The sequence below is a fragment of the Anarhichas minor genome, unplaced genomic scaffold (genome assembly GCF_050575085.1).
Source record: "Anarhichas minor isolate MPS153535 unplaced genomic scaffold, ASM5057508v1 ptg000027l, whole genome shotgun sequence".
NCBI classification, from domain to species: domain Eukaryota; kingdom Metazoa; phylum Chordata; class Actinopteri; order Perciformes; family Anarhichadidae; genus Anarhichas; species Anarhichas minor.
Window position 1 is genome coordinate 19,451,086 of NW_027466473.1, and position 20,198 is coordinate 19,471,283.

Below are 20,198 nucleotides of genomic sequence, written 5' to 3' on the forward strand. Positions count from 1 at the left end.
CTAAAGTAATAGCCTATATACTTTTACTTGTGATGGAGTATTTTCATAGTCTGGTACTGCTGCTTTTACTAAATGATCAGAATACTTCTACTCCTGTAGTAATAGCATATCTTTGACTTGAAGTATTTGTATTTTCACAGAGGTATGTTACTACCAATACTACTTATTAGTTACATACAAACATATGAAGAGCTCATAAAAATAATACATTATTTTAGATTGAACTAACAGTTTTTATAGTTACACTTATTTCCTTCTCAACCAGCAAACACAAGCTCATTATCATGCTCTTAATTAATGCATTAGCAGTAATAGTCCGATGATATAACACTACAGAATGAAAGGGACCATTCTGTTGCCTTATGACTTGTGCTTCAAGTACGTTTTGATGCCAACACTTGGTGTACTTTTACCTGTAAAATAATGAATGCAGGATTTTTACTTATACTGTAGTATTTTTATAGTGTGATAAATACTGCTTCTATTTCTCAATACTTCGTCCAGCATTCAAGGAGTGGAAATACATTAAATTCTGGGCTACTTGTTTGATTTCACTGAAACCAAAAACTCAAGTGTACTTAAGAACAATTTTGAGGTACTTGTACTTTTCTTGAGTAGATCCATTTCTTCTTCACTAAATTTCAGAGGGAAATGTTGTACTTTATACTCCATTACAGTCATATGGCACTGTTAGGTACTTTTCATCATAAACACATGATATGTTTGTATGATATGATTTAGTTCTATACTACTAATCTAGAATCTCTATCTGGTATCAAATTTTCTCCACATTGACGAACTACAACATTAAAATGTTCCTACATGTACTTGTTGGTATAGAAGCCCTGAGTCGGATCTAAACTGTTTTCTTTACTGCTTATGACTTAAGGACAGGTGAATAAAAGAGAATCTAACTTTCTGAAATTGTTCCTTAAAACATGCTGAAAAAACTAGTTTTGGCAGGTGATTTATTTTCTACATTCCGGCCACAAGAGGCTGGTGTTCACCACTACCCAATGCTCTATATTGGACGAAATGCATTCATGTTTTCTTCCAGATAAGTTTTAATTGAAGTAGCTTCCTAACACACAGTATATGTTGCTTTTGTTTAGAGTGCGTGGAGAAATTAAAACTCACCCGAAATGAGTATTACAACAACAAACACTGAAAAATGATCTTGACAACTAAAGAATCCCACCCAAACTTTTATTCACAGCCTGTTCTTTAGTCATGTACACAGGAGTAGAAACAAATAGATCAGAATTAGAGAATAGAGCAGCCTCTCAGGGCTTCTGTATAATATAATATTCTATAATGATGTAACACTGTGAAAAGAGCCATCCTGCATAATGAGTAGTTTTACTTTTGATTAGGTATATTTTGCTGCTAATACTTCTTTACTTGGTAACATTTTGAATTCCAGACTTTTACTTGTAATTGAGTATTTTATTATTTTATTATTTCTTAGTTGTTTATACTTTGGGTTAATAATCTAAATCGGCAAAGTAACTTAAGTTATCAAATAAATGTAGCTGAGTAAGCAGTACACTCTTTCCATCTGAAATATAGTAGAAGTATGATTTACAGAGGAGCAGGAGAGAGCCCCAACCGCCCCAGAGCGTCATTGGTACCGAACGTCTGTGACTTCATCCTTCAGTTTACTGTCTGGAGATACATCGTTTTCCCTGGACAGGAAGGGAATGAGAAACTGTACAATGAAAAGTAACTAAAGCTGTCAGACAAATGTAGTGGAGTAAAAAGTACAATATTTACCTCTAACATGGAGCGTGAAGTGCAAAGTTGCATAAAATGGAAACACAAGCAAAGTACAAGTACATTGAACTTGTACTGACTTTCCACTACTGATGCTTCTTAAATGGCAGTGCACTGCACTGTAGAAGTGTAAGTCTCGTACACAAAGGGGGTAAACCAGGTTTCAGTTTTGTTTTGGACAACCACATCCTGTGGACCGCTCGGCCTTGTTAACAGGAAAACATCAGCCACTTCAACCATGACAGAGAATAACTGTTGATAGTTGACCTGTAGACGGCAGCTAAAGTCAGTCCACGTTGAGCTCCCATCATGGGTTTTAAATTTTTTTAAATTTCTTTCTGCTTCTGTGTCTTTTAGGTATGATCGGAAACTTCAGTCTGCTGGCTGCAGCCCTGACTGTCGTGTCAGTGATGTGGTTAAGTCTACTGTCTGTTCTCTGCCTGCGATGCAAGAAGAAATCCAGTAAGTTCATTTATCCCTCAGAGGCTGGACCAGTGTGATAATGTGTGACATGTGCATGCTGCAGGCAGAACTACTCAATCTGAGTCAAGTGTGGGCTGTTTAACTGTATCTACAGGCTACATTTTTGGGGAAACAACTTTTCAATTTGTGCTCAAGTTAGTATGTGTCCTCTGTATTATCATCATTATGCCTACGCCGTAAACGGAGCAAGCAAGCAGAGATGCTCGAAAGAGTTTTTTACCAGCGGTTGAATCAAACTAAGTATATTTACTCAAGTATTGTGTTTAAAGTGGCAATTGCAAAGATTTTCATGTAGATAAATGGCTGTTAAGTTCCTATATCTATCGCCAAAGGAGGTGACACAATGGTGAATGAGCCAACGGTCCACTGATGAAAGTGTTCCAATATATTTGCAATGTTACAATGGGTGTCAGTGGCGACTTTCCTGGAAAAATCAATATGTTGGTATGTTATTCCGGACACGGCCCAAGACTCCAGACGGCTAAACCCTGAGAAAAATTCGATTGTTTTTACTCCAATAGAAATTCTAAATCAACTGGAACTTAAATCGTATGGAGTGCCTTTTTAAATACAGTTGACAGACGTACTTGTACTTAACCTGAGTATTTGAATATTTGTTTTGTCCAACAAACAGTTCAAAGCTCAACATTATCACTAATACATTACAATTATTAACATTATTAAATGAAAAGTAATTTTTATGTTTGTGAAGCAGAAACCATGAAATGTTTTTACATGAAAAAAGCAGATTATCTTTCTGTCAATTTGTTAATTGATTCATCGACTAATCGTTTCAGCTGTACTTAACTGTTGGGTAGTTTAATTAATAACAAAACATATTTTATAAACTTGTATAACTTGTTTTGTGTGCAAATATTATATTTGTAAAGTAACTAAATGTGTCAGATAAACACAGTGGAGCAAAATTAGAAAAGTAAAGTACAAGAACCCCATATTTGTACTTAAGTACAGTAATTGAGTAAATGTACTTAAGTCATATTCCTCCACTGGCTTCAACTGTACGTCATCATTTATTCGCTAAGTCTGTTCCAACTTTTCCACCTCAGCAAAGAGGAAACACTGTTTGTCCGCTATTTCATTTCAAGCATTTTTATTGAGGTTTCTTATTTATATGCAACTTGAAACACATAAGAAGAGACGCATGGAAACACACGTAAAGCCGATGCTCTGATAAGCTACAGAGGCCCCGAGGCGCTTCAAATGGAACGCCACAAACATTTTCCACTTTCTAAAATGAGCTCTTACTAACCTGTATAAATCACTCAGTCCTGTTTGTTTACATACTGCACACACGTCTGTCTTCAGAGGCAGATTTGATCAAAGTGTTGAATAATACTGTGGGTTAGAAGTATCACACGCTACCATTTCATCTGCTTTGTATTCCTTGCAGAGATCATACACGAGGAGCATCAACATCAAATATACAACCCGCAAACGTTGTGAGTGTCGAGTATTTGTTTCACATTCTCAAGTCTTTATTAAGGGAAATTATTACCGGTCTGTTGTAAACGTTCATCACAATTAAAATGAAGCTGCTTCTTACTGATGATATATATGATTGACACCATATGGACTCAAGAAAAGGTTTTCATCTCCCAGTTATGTAAAATGTATTAAGTGTATAGAACATATAGAATGTTATACAGGTAACACAGGGGATGTTTTCTCTTAATACATCCATGTTAAACTATATCCCGACAGTCATCGTGGGGGAAGTGTGTTTGCTGTGACGCAATCAAAAACAGGCAAGTGAGGATTCATTTCTGTTCATTATTCACATTCAATTTTACAGTACGTGTGTTTAAGTATAAATTTGAGATACTTCTGCTTTACTTCGTTATTATTAGAGACATACTTTTTCCTGCACTACATTTGTCTGACAGCTTAAGTTACTTTTCTGACTACTTCCAGAACTGTATTTAACTGAACTTTGACACCATTTTGCCGTTTTATTTTTCAGTCACCAGAGCCAATCAGATCACTTCAACCACAGCGTATGTATTCTGACACACATCAGCTAATCTTGCAGCCACTAATGTATCTTTAAAGGAGCAGTTCAGTATTTTATACGGGAATACGCTTATGCTTAATAAGCTGAATAAGCTGGAGAGAACAGGGGGAAATAGCGAGCCTGACTCTGTTCAACGTAAAAAAAAGAAAGAAAAGAAAACACCTAGAAACACTAATAAAATATCACTAATTAACTCGTTTTATCTCTTTTGTTTTGATCTGTACACAAATAAAAAAATGTAAAGACAACACTTTGTGATTTTAGCGTGAGAACAGTTTCTTTTTTTATTGAGGCGCTTCTTCTCTGTGGGGAGATTCAAAATATGGCACATAATCCAAAAATAAACTCAAAGGTTTGTCTTGACATAAAACTATAAATATATTTGTTTTTCAGTGAAACACGAGAGGAATTTGAGGACTTTTCAACAGGTAAGATCCTCATGTTCATTCTCATGTCAAAGATCTCAACACTTTAATCTGCAAGAGGTTTAAATTGAATGACTTTGTGCTCCAGCTGTAATGGATGAACAGTCAGACTATCAAAATATCTCAAATGGTAAATACACACACACACACACACACACACGATAAATACAGGTATCTTTAAGTGTTGGTAATTTTTCACACGTGTGTCATTACTGTGCTGCATCCAAAACAGAAAGCGAGGAACACACATATGTGTAAGTTTTGAAGCTGTTTTTTTCTATATTTTCTCATTAAAAAATATGTTGTATCCAAAAATGTTTTTAATATATGTAAAAAAAAGAATAAGTCATATATTTGTGTATCGTCTTATAGAGCTCCACTCGCAATCTCAGTGTATGAAAATGAACAGAGCGCAAGAATAACTGGTGAGCATCTGTACTTTACCCTATAAACTACATGAAATAAAATGTGAAATGCATTGACGTACTTTTAAAAGACTTGAAAATATGTTTATGTCTTTGCTTTAACATTCATTATATACTTTTATAGATGCTGATCAGACTCCAGGTGTCTATGCTAACATCCACACTTCATTATCGAGTAAAGATGGTTAGTTCAATCCTTTAATCAAAACAATGACATAAAAAAAAAAATCAAATAATCAAATAATCAGACGCTAAAGTTCCGACTCATTCAAACTGCTGTTTCACCAAACAGACGAGGACGACTACGAGAACTCAGAGTTTCTGGACCAAGTTGTGCAGGAGCAAAAAGACAGTGAGTGTCATAAATAATATTTATTTATTAATAACAGTATATTCTATGGTTTTGTGTTTATTTGTAATTGGGGAACACCTAAATCCCAAATACCCAAGCAGAATAATGTATTATTATTATTATAGACATAGGCTACTCTAGGAGCCAAAATTGTGCTTCCAAAATAAAAAATAAAAAACCTCACATCCATTTATGCCATAAGAGTCAATACAACCAAAACAATCAAAGAATGAAAAAGCCAAATATGTCTCTAGCGAGGTACAAATACAAATGGTTCTCTGATTGCAGCCTCTGAAATGTGAAGATTTTCTGCTTTCCTGTTTTTTTTTCAGTGTGGATGTGTCTTTATTAGGAGTGTAAAGGTTCACAAAATTCTCGGTTCGGTTCAATACGACACAGTGGTGCCACGGTTCGGTTCAATACAGCAAAAAAGCAGAAACGCCATCATAAAGAATGTTCTTAGCTTACTTTGAACAATGCTGGATTCATTTGTGTACAGGAAGCTGCAGCAACTCCTGTTGTCTTTAACATGTGGGCTGCTGTTGTGCTTCTGTGAAAGGTCACACTCTCTCTGATCTTTGGAGGAGGCGAGAGATCATATACCTTTAGCCCTGTTTGAACACTGCGGGGAGAGTTTGTAGCGCGTGTGCTGCTGTTGGTTTTCCTGCTAAGTGTCAGGCAGCACGTTGTCTTGTTACCTTGTTGAGCGCAGTGCCTCCACGAGAGAACATTAAATTTCCCACAATTTAAGCTTCTGCATTTTCTAAATGCAATAGTATTATTCAAACGTATTGTCCGGTTCGTAATGCGTACCGAACCGTGAGCCTCATACCGAACGGTTCAATACGAATACGTGTATTGTTACAACCATAGTATTTATGTATTATTGGTTGGAGCTGGTTGGTACTAGCTTACATTATAACAAAATTCATAATTTTGTTTTACAGGAAGAATAAATGATTGAATTTTGATTGAAAATAAAATTGTTTTTTGTAATTAGTTATTGCAGATGAGCCGGATTATGTGAATGAAGACGGCACCTGATGTGGACGCCGCCAGAAAACATCGGCCTGCACTCTGAACTTTCTGTCAAACTGAAGCTGCACTGAAGTTGTTTTTTCATTTGCCAATGATGTGAATAAAATTATGTGAATAAAATGCTCATACCTCGATTGCGTGTTCAAACTGAGGCTTTAGTTTAGTGGCGATAAACCATTCAAACATACAGAACACAACAAACGCATGAAAGAGACTGTTTCTCGTTGGTATTCTTCAATGTGTTGGTGCTTCTGGTGTTGAAGAATATGATGTGAACTTTATTAGGTGACATTTAGGAAGCGATTATTCATTTTGAAATCCCATTACTTGTAACTTAAAAATACTGATTAGATTCAAAGCTGCAGAGGTCTTTTAAGCTGGTTCAAAGTAGATCGTAACAGGGAAGTTTATTATGCAAAAATCTGAATTTTGTCAGATAAATGTAGTGAAGTAAAAAGTACATATGTACTTCTAAGATGTGAAGGAGTAGAAATAGAAAGTAAGTACATTCCTCTAATTGTGCTTCAGAAAATGTCCTTACATTCCCCCACTGTGTTCTGTGAGTTGATGAGTCTATAATAACCTGTCATGAGACCATTGTATCGTGAGTTACTCTCAGATTACTACAGATCGTTAAAATAAAAGAAGGAAGCAGTGACAGAAGTTTTCACACAGAGACAGATTTATTAATCTGAACAGATCAGCGAACATCTCGTCTCCGTCTGAAGCCGCTCAGAAACCAACAACCAGGTTTTAAAGACAGAACTCCTACGTACATCACATGAACCGTGTTATCATATTTACTGTGGGTGTTGCAGGGATGTTTCCAAGTGGGTGGTTATGCAAAAGTGACGCAGCAACACACACACACACACACACACACAGACGAGAGCCAGTCCTTAAGTATCTCGGGACTGAACGGCCGGACTGAACACAGATTCAGGCGACGGTAACAACGTATCTGATGCGTTTCAGCCGTTTGACAACTTCCACTTTAACAAGCCGTTTGATCTAATGAATGATCCATTTCCTCAGAATGTTACAGACAGCGTTGACAGATCTGAGGCAAAGGAAATTAATCTCTGGTTTTAATTAAAAAACAAAGATTGAATAGAAGATTAAATGGCTGTTAAAGCGGGTGTTTTGTTTTGAAATGTTTCAGCAGTACACAGGAGCAGACACCCACCTCTCCATGCACACACACACACACACACGTCCTCGCACATTCACGCAAACACCAGCGGGCTGATGGGAAGTTTAGGCGCTGCTCAGTGCGTCCACACCTGGCAGGACTTTACCTGAAAGAGAGACAGCAAACACACAGTCAGTAACACCAAGCTTCAATGACAAACACTGGAACGATTTACTGATCATGTTAGTGTTTATTATTATTTATTATATTTGTGAATGATCATCATGTTTCAGTCACTCACCCTCCAGCAGCTCCAGGCTGGCTCCGCCTCCTGTGCTAACATGGCTGACTTTGTCTTCCGTGTTCCACTTGGCGCAGCAGGTGGCGGTGTCGCCCCCGCCTGGACACAAACACAAATCACACGTTTATTATAACATCTTAAAAATAAGACCTCTGCCTCAGACCTCGGGGATCCTTGAGCTCGCAGACGGAGAACTTCTGAGTGATTTGCAGCCTTTAATTGTGCACAAGAACTACATTTCCCCCAGAACTTTAACGACGCTGCAGAGATGGTGGGCCTGTGCACAGTGCACATCAATATCATAATCCATGTTTTTGTCTTCTTTGAGTTTGTCCAACATAAACCGGCCCACGGGCACATTTCAGCTGGTAGACAACGTGTGTGCTGCTGCAGTTTGTGAAGGATTTCATGGAGTATTTGTTATCCGTAGATGGATGTGTGAAGTATTTGGTGTTGGACGACTGAGAACATTGTGCACAGGGGACTCAGAGGTTGATTAGGCAGTCAGGAGACTTCAGTGAACTTTGGTCTTTCTTACCGATGATTGTGATGCAGCCTGTTTTGGTCACCTCGACCACTTTGTCCATCATGTTTTTCGTCCCTTTGGCAAAGTTGTCCCACTCGAACACACCGACCGGGCCGTTCCAGACGATCTGCTTGGCCCTGCCCACGGCCTCCCCGAAGGCCTTATAGCTCTCCGGTCCACAGTCCAAACCCTGCAGAGGAGATTATTACGGCAACAGAAACAAGCTAACGTGAAAACAAGATAAGATGGATCTTCTCTTCTCACCATCCAGCCAGCGGGGATGCCAGCAGCGACGGTTGCGGTGCCGACGGTGGCTTTCTCGTCAAACTTGTCAGCGGTGATGAAGTCGACGGGCAGCGTGATCTTAACGCCGTTCTTCTCTGCTTTGGCCATCAGGTCCTTGACGATGCCGGCTCCCTCCTCATCGTACAGGGAGGTACCGATCTAAAGAGAGAGAGAGAGTGAGAGGGAGAGGTCAATTTATGAAAATGATAGATAGATAGATAGATATGCCAAAACAGAATGTTTGAGATGTTTTCCCATTTTCCTTTGAATTGTGGAACTGATGCTGATTAAAGAAAGTTCATTTCCCATTAAAACCCTGAAATATCATATCAGGTGTTCGGATGATCAAAATCTATTGATGGTTGTTTACTTTTGATGTCTTTAAGTTTGTTTCAAAAGCTTTGAAACGAAGGCATGATGGATTACATACTTAGTATTTTCTTTGGATACCCCAGCACTACACAGTGAAGGTGATCTGTACATGTTGTAGAAAATGAAGATCTGAAGATTTGACTGTTCAAAGTTCTTTAAGTTATTACTAAACCACTAAAGGTATGCAGAATCAGCTATTATCAGTTCCAGTTAATGTACGGAGGGCTACCACTGCATGTTGTATGGATGAGAAGCTGTACGTTGAGTTTGTGTGACATAAAAAGCATTGTTCCGTCCTCCTCACCTCCATGTTGTTGAGGACTTTGAGGAAGGTGAAGGCCATGCCGCCGCCGATGATCATCTCATCGACCTGGTCCAGCATGTTGTTGATCAGCTGGATCTTATCTTTCACCTTGGCTCTGAGACACAGAGAGAGAGAGAGAGGCGGCACACATCAGTAGAGATAAGAGACACATATATAGAGAGAGTAGTTAGACTAATACGTACATGCAGTACTAAAAAACTAACTGTGCATCAACAACTCATTGATGAAAACATCTTCGATCACACAGGCACAATTACAACCCATAAACACGCCTGTTGTTTATGAGCAGCCGTTCACTGGCTGCTCATTGCACACTGATGATCAATGTCCTCGGTTTGTGACCTGGGAGAAGGTGATTGGCCGAGCTGCTCCACACTGAGACAGTTGCACTCTGAACTCCGGTTTAAAATGGACTCTGACACGAGGCCAAAACTCCCATGTGGCCACCGGCAGCTCGGTTAAACTGAGCGACTGTAACAGCGGCTTCACCACCAAAACACAGAACACCACATGTAGAACCACCTGCAGCAGCACAGACACATCAGACCACAGGAAGCTGTAAAACCTCCAGAATCATCTTGCTGGTCAACTCTCCTCATGTGATGAGTGAGATCTGGTTCCTGCAGCTGTACTTTCAGTATATATTTGCAGCCTCCGTCGTCCGACAAAGTATTGATATAACACGCTTTGTATTTCACAAATCAAGAGGTTTTTAAATTTAATGAACGTGGGTGCTTATATGCGAAAATGATTTAATGTCTTATTTCTATATATTATAAACAAGACAGTGTAATCAGTTAATGTCTGAACACCTTGTAATGACTACCTCTGACGTTCTCATTATTGATTACAGATAAATCAATGATCAGGACACAGACTTATTGTAGTTTCTGTCACTGAACCGGTGTAACGTCGGATAAAAAAAGGATTTTAGCTAAAAGCAGAAATTTTGGGGGACTGTAGTTTTATGTTTGTACATATATTTGTATTTTTTTTTTTTTAACTGCCCCCCACTGTCACTAAATAAAGTTTAAATGCACTTCAGTTAGAAATATCTGAAAAGTTCAGCTGATCTGCAATCATTCAATCAAAGAAACTGAAACTATTCCTAAAACAACAAGCGGGGATGTTAACTATTAACCTAAAATACTACACTGTGTATAACTTTCATCTCATAAATAAAGTGCTATAAAAATAGTTTATTATCATACTATTATCTCTGCCTAGTGTTTTGAAGAAAGCAGTTGTACCGCGACACCACAGATTACATAACGAGCTTATCGTCTCTATTCCTGGACGGCCAGCTGGGTCTGCAGTGATGATCTCTACATCACAGAAGAGAGAGAGAACAACGCTGACTGAGGGAAAAACTGGTCATGTTTTATGTTTTTAGCCTGGTCTGGTTGGGAAGAATCCTGCATCACAGTATTATAAACTTCTGTGCAGTTGTTAGTTCTTCTGATAAGTCTTTGAATTCAAAGAACTGCACTCACCCTCCGAGGATGGCCAGGAAGGGCCTCTGAGGTTTCTCCAGCGCCATGGCAAAGTAGTCCAGCTCCTTCTTCATCAGGAAGCCGGCGGCCTTCTGAGGCAGATTCACCCCCACCATGGAGCTGTGAGAGAGGAGGAAGAGGAGCAGGAGATATCACCGTCTCGTGATCACAGACGTCGCTGCTTCCGTCCTCCATTGATCACCCGTGCTGCTCACCTGTGGGCTCTGTGAGCCGTGCCGAAGGCGTCGTTGATGTAAACGTCTCCCAGTTTGGACAGAGACGCCCTGAAGGAGTCAATGTCCGCCTGAGAGGCCTTCGTCTGAGGGACAAAGAGAGAGGGAATGGCTTTAATAGGTTTCTTCTAACAGGTCTCTGCTTGTGCGTCACATGGAATCAGTTACTTTCTACAACATGCTATCTCTCTCACATACACACACACCCACACACACACACGCAACATCACTGCACATTGAGTACTTTAAAATTAAATACATTTTGCTTATAAAACTTGCATACTTTTACTTAAACAAGGTTTTGAACGCAGGACTTTTTACTTGTCGTGGAATACTTCCACAGTGTGGTATCACTACTTTTCTTCCTTCACCACTGACAACATTGTCTGTGTGTGTGTGCGTGTGTGAGAGAGTCGGTTCATTGTGGATCGGGTTCCTGCTGCTCTTTCACAGTTGAAGGGTACGACCGTGTGACCGGAGGGCAGCAGAAAGGTCAGGAGAGCTCTTCAGTGTCGTTCAAATGTCACACGAGAGCTGCACGCTTCATTACCGATTCCTACAGTCCCAACTTCAGATTAACAAATGTACTGCTGAGCTTCTACTTTCTCCCAAAACGCTCCGTTAGAAAAGGCCACGCTGGTCTTTGTTGCACATGTAATTCATAGAATTATCATGAGGAGTTGGGACACACTTCTGTGATTCTTCTTGCAAGATTATTCCAGGCTCCGTCTGAGACATGTGTGTTTGATGAACTGAAACTAAAGTCAGATGCAGTACAGTAGAAAACCAACCCACACGGGCCGCATACCAAGCAGGCCTTTCAGGACAGGAAAAGCAACACGTCCAGCCGGGACCTTCAGGGTAAATGTCAGCAGGTCAACGCTGCTGATCCACCGCAGACCGACAGCCATGAGCCGGACCTCCAGCCACACAGAGAGGAGAAGTCCAGCACATCTCAGTGGACCACTAGACCTCGTTTTGAGAATGAAAACCCTGAAATGTTTTAATCTAAAATGTTCACTAAACCATATCATTTCCTGTATAATAAGAACTTAATAGTTTCTTCCATCGTGAGCAGTAAATTAAGATTTCAGACACTGAGAAATCACCTCATTGACAGATGCTGTATTATATTAAATTACACATTTCGTTCCAATTCAAATGCATTTTTAAGTAAACATGCACTGCAGTAGGTTGCAAATGAAAGGTTGTTGCTAACACTGTCAGAGTCTCTGCACCTCTCCCGACCATGACACTATCAGACGGTGACTCAGCCGTTTCAGGCGGACGCTGCAGCTGGAGTGACTCTGCGTTTTTCCTCCAGGTGACCCAGCAGAAAGCACAGACAGCACTTAAGAGCTACAGCTCCATCCATCTTAATTTAAATCATAATCTTTTGATCCGAGACTGAAATAAGTTGTGATATTTACAGGATACAAGCGAGAGAACACCTGCTCCCCTCAATGAGAACAGGCAGGGCGACGCCTCACCTTGTTCCCGGAGGCGTCCTTGCCCTTTCCCTCCTCGGCGACGTGGAAGCGGAGGTTCTCCAGCAGGATGACGGATCCCGTGGCCGGGTTAGCGCAGGCAGCTTCCACCTCTGCACCCACACAGTCCTTCAGGAAGGTGACGTCTCTGCAGAGTCGGAGGAAATGTTTGTATTTTACCACAAGCTTCCGTTTAGTTTAGATCTGTAAGTTAGTTTCTGCAAAAGCCGTTAAATGTTACACTCATGCACAGAACAGTTTCTGCAACCAGGAACCAGAGGCTTTTATTGTGAAGAGGCCACAGTAAATGTATTTGTTGCAGAGGTTAGCATTCGACTGGTGATTACAAAGCAAGACAACAGTGATTTACTTTAATAACTTATCAGAATGCATTTATACCTTCTGTAAGAGATAAGTCAGTCCATCACTAACCTCCCCAGCAGGGTCTTGAGCTCGGCGGCGACCGGCTCCAGGGAGTATTTCTCAGGCATACGGTTTCCGTCAGGACGTCCCAGATGGCTCATCAACACGACGGATTTGGCCCCGTTGTCCAGACAGTGTTGGATGGTTGGAACCGCTGCCTTGATCCTGAAAATCAACACAACACACTTCTATTCAAACGCTTCTCTTTAAGAAACCTGCTGCTTCCAATATAAATCTTTTTATCCTCTATTTATCTGATGGATTAAAGAACTAACTCTCACATAACTCTAGATTTTATGTTTTGTTTGTGTAAAGATAAAGTAAGACCTTTTGGTTTTAGAACACACTCCATGCTTCAGAAATGAGATGGGCCTTTACCTCTGGTTGTTTGTGATCTGCTTGTCCTTCATGGGAACGTTGAAGTCGACCCTGAAAGAGAAGAAAACTAGAATAATGAGATGTCCCACGCATTATGGACGTCTTTGTTATTTCCCATATTTCCTTTTTCTACGGCGCTCATGTGCGGTGCCATCATCAGAGTACAACGAGGCCTTTTAGACAAGAAATTTCACTCCAAAACGGCGAGGTTCATGTTCACGTCATACAAGTTAACATCCAAAGATACGCAGGAAACCTTTTTTTACTGGATGAAGGGGACAAGGAAGGGGTTTTTGCACTGGAAAAATCTACATAAAAATGAAATGTATTTAACTTTTAAATCGACGCCAAATGAGTGCCAACTTTATTTCACGTTCAAGAGCATTTCTTTTACGTATTTCTGTTCATTTCTGAGCGAGTGCATCCACCGTACACATCCATTTTGTCACCATACCCACCCCTTCAAGCTCGTACAGTACAAACAACTTGATTTGTTGCTGCATTGCATTCTGGTACCTGTATGATAACAACACACAGTCAACACACACACGCTTGCTTTGTTCTGACCACTGAGCTGGTTGCACACGCAGCCGTTAAGCGATACAAGCTGGCAGCTCATGAGAACATGCTGCATCCCTCGTACTCCGGGCAGTTACATAACCACCACCTCCCTCCGTCTGTCTGTCTGTGGACCCGATGCACTGAGACACATGATCAGCCTGCACACGCACGCACACAATGCTATACACAATGCTAATAACAGCAATCCATTGTCTAAGCTTGAAACCCAACAGTCAGCAATTCAGCGGCTCAGCAGCTCTCGTGCCATCAAACAACTGCAGTAGTTTTCCGCTCTTTCATCGTGAGGGTGGATCTGAATATCACTGCAGGTTTTGTTGAGTTGTTTAAACATGTACACACTCGACTCACACATTTATAGAGATTAGGCTAACTCAGCGAAAAAGAGTATTTCTGGAAGGCAGTTCATGGCCTCTACTGCTGGATTTTGGCTTTCTGAACAGATTTCTGTCAGACACTACCGGGTCTCTACAGCGACGGCACGCCTTCCTTCCTTTTTGGCCCTGGGTATGAGATGAAGTAATGTGTTGCCTCTACACAGAGACTAACTCAACCTCTCACCACTGAGCAGTGCGAGCTGGAGGCTTGAACCTTGTCCCGTGCTGCTGTTCATGGCACCACCGAGCTGAGCAAACCGACTTTGACCGCTGACATTCATCCACAGAGGCCATCGCAGTCTTTAGAAATACATTACTTTACAGATTCTGATTGAGAATCATGAGGCATTATTAGAGGTTAAGCTAGTCAGCAGTATATAGAGTAATTAATATCAGCTGGAATGTAACTTTTACTCAAGTACTGCACTTAAGTACAATTAGAAAAAGGTACATTTACTTTACATTTTAAGATACTTCATACTTTGACTCTTCACTACATTTCAGAGGGAAATATTGTACTTTTTACCTCATCACTTTTATTTGATAACTTTAACTGGTTGCATTGCAGATTCATGCAAAATATAAACAACAAATAAATTACTCAAGTAGAGTGAAAGTACCTCAAAACTGTTAATTATAAAAATACAGATCACAAAATTGAAATATAAATATCTAAAAAAAAATACCTAGATGACTACAGAATTTCCTCAGATTATCAGTGCAGTGTGTCACAAATACATTGATTGATTATTTGCATTATTGCAGTGATGTTACTGTACTTTTATTTTGAAGGCCTGACTAGCTGCATGTCGGATGCATCCATTCAGCATCTTCTTACAGGCACGTACTGCAACATGGGGGAAAAACGCGACAGTAACGACGTAAACCATCCGTTTAGTGTCACTATGGGAGCACCAAGCAGTTTGAGACCATATGAATGTTTGTGGAGCAGAACATCTCCAAAATATCAGGTAGCGCTTAGCTAGTGTCTAAATATCCCATTTCCGCTAACCGCGTTGGTTGGGCTAGCTTACCGCTCACCTCATAATGGCCCGCTTGCCTTTGACGTCCACCTTGTCCAGGGTGAGTTTGTTAGACAGAGACATGTTGCTTGTTGTTCTTTCTCTGCTACCTTCTTCTGTCGTTGGTTCTCCTTCGCTTCCTTCTCGGCCGGAGTTAGCTACCGAGTGACAGCAGTGACCTTAGCGCGGCGCGGATGAATAGCAGCAGGGCAGTGACTGGACACGCCCCCTCTGGCTTCTGATTGGTTAACAGCGGGAAGACAAGCGAGGCTTTCGATTGGATCTTGTTGCTGTCTTTTATCTGACGTGGGATAGCGCCCCCTGATGACGCTATCAGCTCATCCTCATTGATATTAGAGTATAAACACTAAAACACTACTAAAGGTACATTTTATGGAAGCCCATTTCTGCTGCAAAAAAAGGTCACAAAAAAAAAAAAAAAAAAAAAAAATTCTAATTATTTTATTTTTGCTTGCGGAAAAAAAGGAAAAAAAAATAACAGATTTTTTTTTTTTTTACTTTTCTTCCACCAGGATAAAAAAAAAATGCTCCAACACTTTTGATGCATCCATCTGTAACCATAACACCGATCAGATGTTTCCAGTTGCTATAGAAAGTCGAAATTATGAGTCATAGAAGCAGCTCTTCATAGGTTACCCTACATTTGACATATAAATGGATTGTGAGTACATTGAAGACTTCATTAGATGTGGCTTTATAACAGATGAAATACTTAAATTGCTTGATGTTTCACATGGATTGTACTGAGCAAACGGACCCTTGAATAGAATTGTAAGCAAGAAGCAGCTCTGGAGTATAAAGAATAAAACCAATGTGGCTGAGGTGGCGACTTCAATAAACAGCAACTGGAACTTTTTTTTTTTTTTTGTTGGCAGAAAAAAAGTAAAAAAAAAAAAATAATAATCATTTTTTGGCTGCGTAAATGGGCTTCCATAACATTTACTCAAGTACTGTACTTCCGTAAAATTTTGAGCAGTGGCGGTAGAAGTACTCGCATCTTTTACTCGTAAAAAATAGTAATGTCACAGTGTAAAAATACTGTTAAAAATCCTGCCTTCAAAGTTGTATTCAAGTAAAACTACAATAGTATTGAGTATCCTTCAGCAGAGTAACCTAAATCATCAATTAAATGTAGCACAGTAAAAAGTACAATATTTGCCTCCAAAATGTAGTGGACTAGAAGTATAAAGTAGCAGAAAACATAAATACTCCAGTGGAAAGTAACTCTAAATTATATTTAAGTACAATACTTGGGTAAATAAATATGTGGAATGTACATTTACTTAAGTACTGTATTAAAATACAATTCTGATGTATATGTACTTTGTTTTTGTTTTCTCCGCTACATTTCAGAGGGAAATCAAATGTACTTTTTACTTCACATTTGACTTTAATAGTTCATTTTTACACAAAAAAATGCTTATATGAGGCAATACACTAATAATCTAGCCAGCAGTATACAGAGTATGTAAAATTGGCTTCATGCTGACAAACACTCTTACATGTACTATTTAGTAGTAAAACAATATCTTCTACAAAATATAACACTGTGAGAGGAGCCATTCTGCATAATGAGTACTTTTACTTTTTACAACGTAGGTACATTTTGCTAATACTTTTGAAAAAAATAGGTAAAGTTCTGAATGCAGGGCTTTTATTTATATATCATGACTTCAAACATTTCAACTGAACCAGAAACCTCAAAGAGCTTAGGGTTACAGCTGTGATAGATACGGTAGCTACTGTGTGTAGATAATTCACAAAGCTAAAAAAAGAAAAGAAACCATGTTGAGTAGAATCACTCTTAATTTATTTGGACAAAGGAACTTGTTGGAATAAACACAGGCATTCATTGTTATTCATCTGTACAACCAGAAGGTTTATAAGGTGGGACGCAGGTCTGTCATGGCGGATCTTCACTCCTCGGGCTCTCTCCATGGTTTGGGCATGACCTTCCCAACAGGTGACAAATTCCAGGTGATGCCAGTCTGAGTCAGCACCTACCCAAAGACACAAAACTAGTTATTCAAGGGCAATGGAACACTTTTTTGGACTCTTTCAGACCTTGTTATTGCAAAGAAATTCAACTCCAAATCCAAGTTCACACCCAAGTTAAGCCACAGACTAAGAAACAGTATCTGTATCAAAGTCTACAGCTGAAATGTATATTTGTCGGTGAAGTGTGTAGCATTAATTTGCCCTGACTTGGGACATGTTTAACCTGCACTTGTGATGCTTTATCCACGACTTTATGAGCAAGCTGCATTTTCAGCTCATGCATATGAATGAATGTAACGTGGCCCGACAGGACAGCACAACTTACGTATGCCCACACGGCCGTGCAGAAGACCGTTCCACCGACCATCACGCCGTTGCCGTACTTGACGTGAAAGTCCGGTGGAGCGGTGGATCCGTGCCTCACCTGCCTTGCGGCCTGACCTGGAAGGCAACAAAACACAGTGTGGCGTTTATACTGCTAACTTTCACATTTTGCAGAGAGTAATTAACTAAGGCTTCAATGAATATATATATATATAATTGAATATAAATACACATGTAAAACAGACACAATTCAGGGTGGTATGATAGAAACGAATACGAGTCATCTGCATGTCTTTCAGTTCACAGCTCCTCCTGCACATCACATCAATCAAGGGCAACAATATGATTTTACTTTGTAAAATACAGTTTTCAATACACCACAAATGTTTTTTTTAAATCGATAAGATGTTGTCATTATCACTACTAAAGAGACAAGATAAAGATACACTTATGATAAGATACTGTAAATTGAAGTATCATTATCATGTTTATACTTTATACTGTACACGTGTTTATTTTAAATTTTGCTTTGTTTTAAATGTATTTTGGTTCATGCACAAACGGAAAAGTAAATAGTTAGCCAAAAGATGAGGCTGTACTTATTTGCCCTTCCTAAAATCAGACTAACTCATGGACCTCATAATATGACGTCATATAATTACGTTACTAAAGCACATACATATTTCCATAACTAACGTTAACGTTCCTCAATAAGAAAAGAAACATTACAAGTAGGATATCTTATTATGCTAACTTATGGCCTTTATAACAAAGGCTACTTCGTGTAACGTTAGTAGTTTAACTCAAACTACTCAATACTAATATGCATAGTGTTTTAATCTCGGGTGATAATTCAGGGTAGTCATTTAGAGAAGAAATAATGTTTTCAACGAAGACATATTAGGACTTTAGCGAGAGTTGCTAACGTTAGCTTGGCTAGCAACGTTAGCACGCTGACCTCGGTCGACCACCAAAGACAGGCCGGGCGAACTGTTAGTGACCTGATATTAAACAGCCAACTGTCATGAATGAATACAGACGACATATATTCATAATAAACTAGTTTCCTTACCGGTGATGTTGACGGCAGCTTTGGCAAACCGGTACATGTTGTCTATCCTGGTGCTTTCAGATACCCTTGAAGAACGGAAGTGTGATTTGTGATATGGCCGCCGCACGTAGACACAACCGGAAATGACGACAGTCAGTGTGAGCATCCGCCGACCTAGCTACATTTTAGTGTGGAAACGGAAGTAAAATACATATTTTTTTTAGATATTAGTCAGACAGAACAAACGAAATGATACATGAAGTAATTTCTAGTTTTTATGTGTAATTTCTAGTTTTTATATGTCACAGATACAACAGTCCTGAGTGGATTTAGGTATTAAATATATACCTAGTTGACAGACAAGATGTACCATGTCAGGATGGCCGAGTGGTCTAAGGCGCCAGACTCAAGGACTGAAATCCTTCCGCAGAAATGGGACTTCTGGTCTCCGAATGGAGGCGTGGGTTCGAATCCCACTTCTGACACTACTTTTTTTTCAAATACAAAAATATAACGATAACACCTGTAAGCTAATGTAAAACAAATGCCAATATGTGCATAGTAAGGCTTAACTCTTAACTTTTGCGATTCATTTTTATGGTACTTCTTATCGCTATTGTCATATTTTTGGGCACAAGCGCGATTTTGGAAGGCGCTGTTTCTCCCTTTACATACAAGAAAGGAGATCCCGTTTTCCCCTTTGAGTGACAGACGTCCCAGCATCTAAACTGCAGCAGCATAAAACATATTGTAGCTGGAAGCTGCAGTTGGTGTTAATTCTCCGGGACATTATTCCTGCAGCAGAGACAGTCCCTGTGTTTTCATCAGCTCTCCACTAGGAGGAGGCAGAGGTCCCATGAAATAGTGTTACAAGAGAAACCAATACGGTCAGTGTCAGAGCACCAAGTCCTAGAAAGATCCTTTTCTCCTTTTCATCTGTGTTTAGCCGTGTTTCAGTGTGTAAATGAACCAAAGGAGCTAAACTAACCTGTTGGTGCTGAAGCGATTGATGCAGAAGTTTGGACAAGAGTCATATTAAGGTAAGGTGGGAATCAAACCGCCACATTTTGGAAGGGCCTCTGGTCATGAAAATGTTCCTGATGTAGCTCAGATAGATCTGATAATTCTCTATCTTTATACACAATCAAGATCCATGTTTATCATGGTCCATGTATATTTAGTAAGTTTAGTAACTTTACTCATAACATTATATACCCTTTGTTAAGACTGTTCAGGTCAGGATGTCATGTTGCTGTTTACTGGTCTCATTCCCTCTAGATAATAACATGCTTCTTGAGTAGGAGACCTTATAGCCTCTGAACTGTTCAGGTCACGCTGTCCTC

At 39.6% G+C, this 20,198-nt stretch overlaps 3 protein-coding genes and 1 non-coding gene across 4 annotated transcripts; 2 read left to right on the forward strand and 2 right to left on the reverse strand.

The window, feature by feature from the left end:
* The first annotated feature begins 1,973 nt into the window (after positions 1-1,973).
* LOC142960541 (uncharacterized) lies at positions 1,974-6,662 on the forward strand. The gene is made up of 11 exons (XM_076102419.1): positions 1,974-2,235; positions 3,668-3,716; positions 3,979-4,022; positions 4,238-4,271; positions 4,682-4,716; positions 4,802-4,843; positions 4,946-4,967; positions 5,086-5,138; positions 5,263-5,322; positions 5,431-5,490; positions 6,491-6,662. Exons 1-11 carry the CDS (start codon positions 2,133-2,135, stop codon positions 6,532-6,534), a joined length of 546 nt encoding a protein of 181 aa, XP_075958534.1. The 5' UTR covers positions 1,974-2,132; the 3' UTR covers positions 6,535-6,662.
* A 526-nt stretch (positions 6,663-7,188) lies between these two features.
* Positions 7,189-15,678, reverse strand: pgk1 (phosphoglycerate kinase 1). The gene is made up of 11 exons (XM_076102033.1): positions 15,481-15,678; positions 13,484-13,534; positions 13,115-13,270; positions 12,686-12,830; positions 11,178-11,281; positions 10,963-11,082; positions 9,449-9,563; positions 8,752-8,931; positions 8,500-8,677; positions 7,962-8,060; positions 7,189-7,826 (listed from the first exon to the last, which is right to left on the reverse strand). The coding sequence occupies exons 1-11, from the start codon at positions 15,543-15,545 to the stop codon at positions 7,786-7,788; spliced, it is 1,254 nt and encodes a 417-aa protein (XP_075958148.1). The 5' UTR covers positions 15,546-15,678; the 3' UTR covers positions 7,189-7,785.
* Positions 15,679-17,270: 1,592 nt separating this feature from the next.
* cox7b (cytochrome c oxidase subunit 7B) lies at positions 17,271-18,992 on the reverse strand. The gene is made up of 3 exons (XM_076102440.1): positions 18,877-18,992; positions 17,806-17,921; positions 17,271-17,482 (listed from the first exon to the last, which is right to left on the reverse strand). Exons 1-3 carry the CDS (start codon positions 18,911-18,913, stop codon positions 17,399-17,401), a joined length of 237 nt encoding a protein of 78 aa, XP_075958555.1. The 5' UTR covers positions 18,914-18,992; the 3' UTR covers positions 17,271-17,398.
* A 236-nt stretch (positions 18,993-19,228) lies between these two features.
* On the forward strand, positions 19,229-19,340 carry trnal-caa (transfer RNA leucine (anticodon CAA)). The gene is made up of 2 exons: positions 19,229-19,266; positions 19,295-19,340. It is a non-coding gene; the product is annotated as a tRNA-Leu (tRNA).
* The last annotated feature ends 858 nt before the right edge of the window (positions 19,341-20,198 follow it).

Excerpts from the sequence above, each read along its gene's own strand:
- LOC142960541 (XM_076102419.1), top strand. The coding sequence starts at position 2,133 with ATGATCGGAAACTTCAGTCTGCTGGCTGCAGCCCTGACTGTCGTGTCA. Across the intron at positions 4,844-4,945 it reads CTATCAAAATATCTCAAATG|AAAGCGAGGAACACACATAT; the intron begins GTAAATACACAC and ends CATCCAAAACAG. Across the intron at positions 5,491-6,490 it reads TGTGCAGGAGCAAAAAGACA|TTATTGCAGATGAGCCGGAT; the intron begins GTGAGTGTCATA and ends TTTTGTAATTAG.
- pgk1 (XM_076102033.1), bottom strand. The coding sequence starts at position 15,545 with ATGTCTCTGTCTAACAAACTCACCCTGGACAAGGTGGACGTCAAAGGC. Across the intron at positions 11,083-11,177 it reads ACGGCTCACAGAGCCCACAG|CTCCATGGTGGGGGTGAATC; the intron begins GTGAGCAGCACG and ends CCTCTCTCACAG. Across the intron at positions 7,827-7,961 it reads CAGCCTGGAGCTGCTGGAGG|GTAAAGTCCTGCCAGGTGTG; the intron begins GTGAGTGACTGA and ends TCTCTCTTTCAG.
- cox7b (XM_076102440.1), bottom strand. The coding sequence starts at position 18,913 with ATGTACCGGTTTGCCAAAGCTGCCGTCAACATCACCG. Across the intron at positions 17,922-18,876 it reads AGCTGCCGTCAACATCACCG|GTCAGGCCGCAAGGCAGGTG; the intron begins GTAAGGAAACTA and ends GTTGCCTTCCAG. Across the intron at positions 17,483-17,805 it reads GCACGGCCGTGTGGGCATAC|GTGCTGACTCAGACTGGCAT; the intron begins GTAAGTTGTGCT and ends GTCTTTGGGTAG.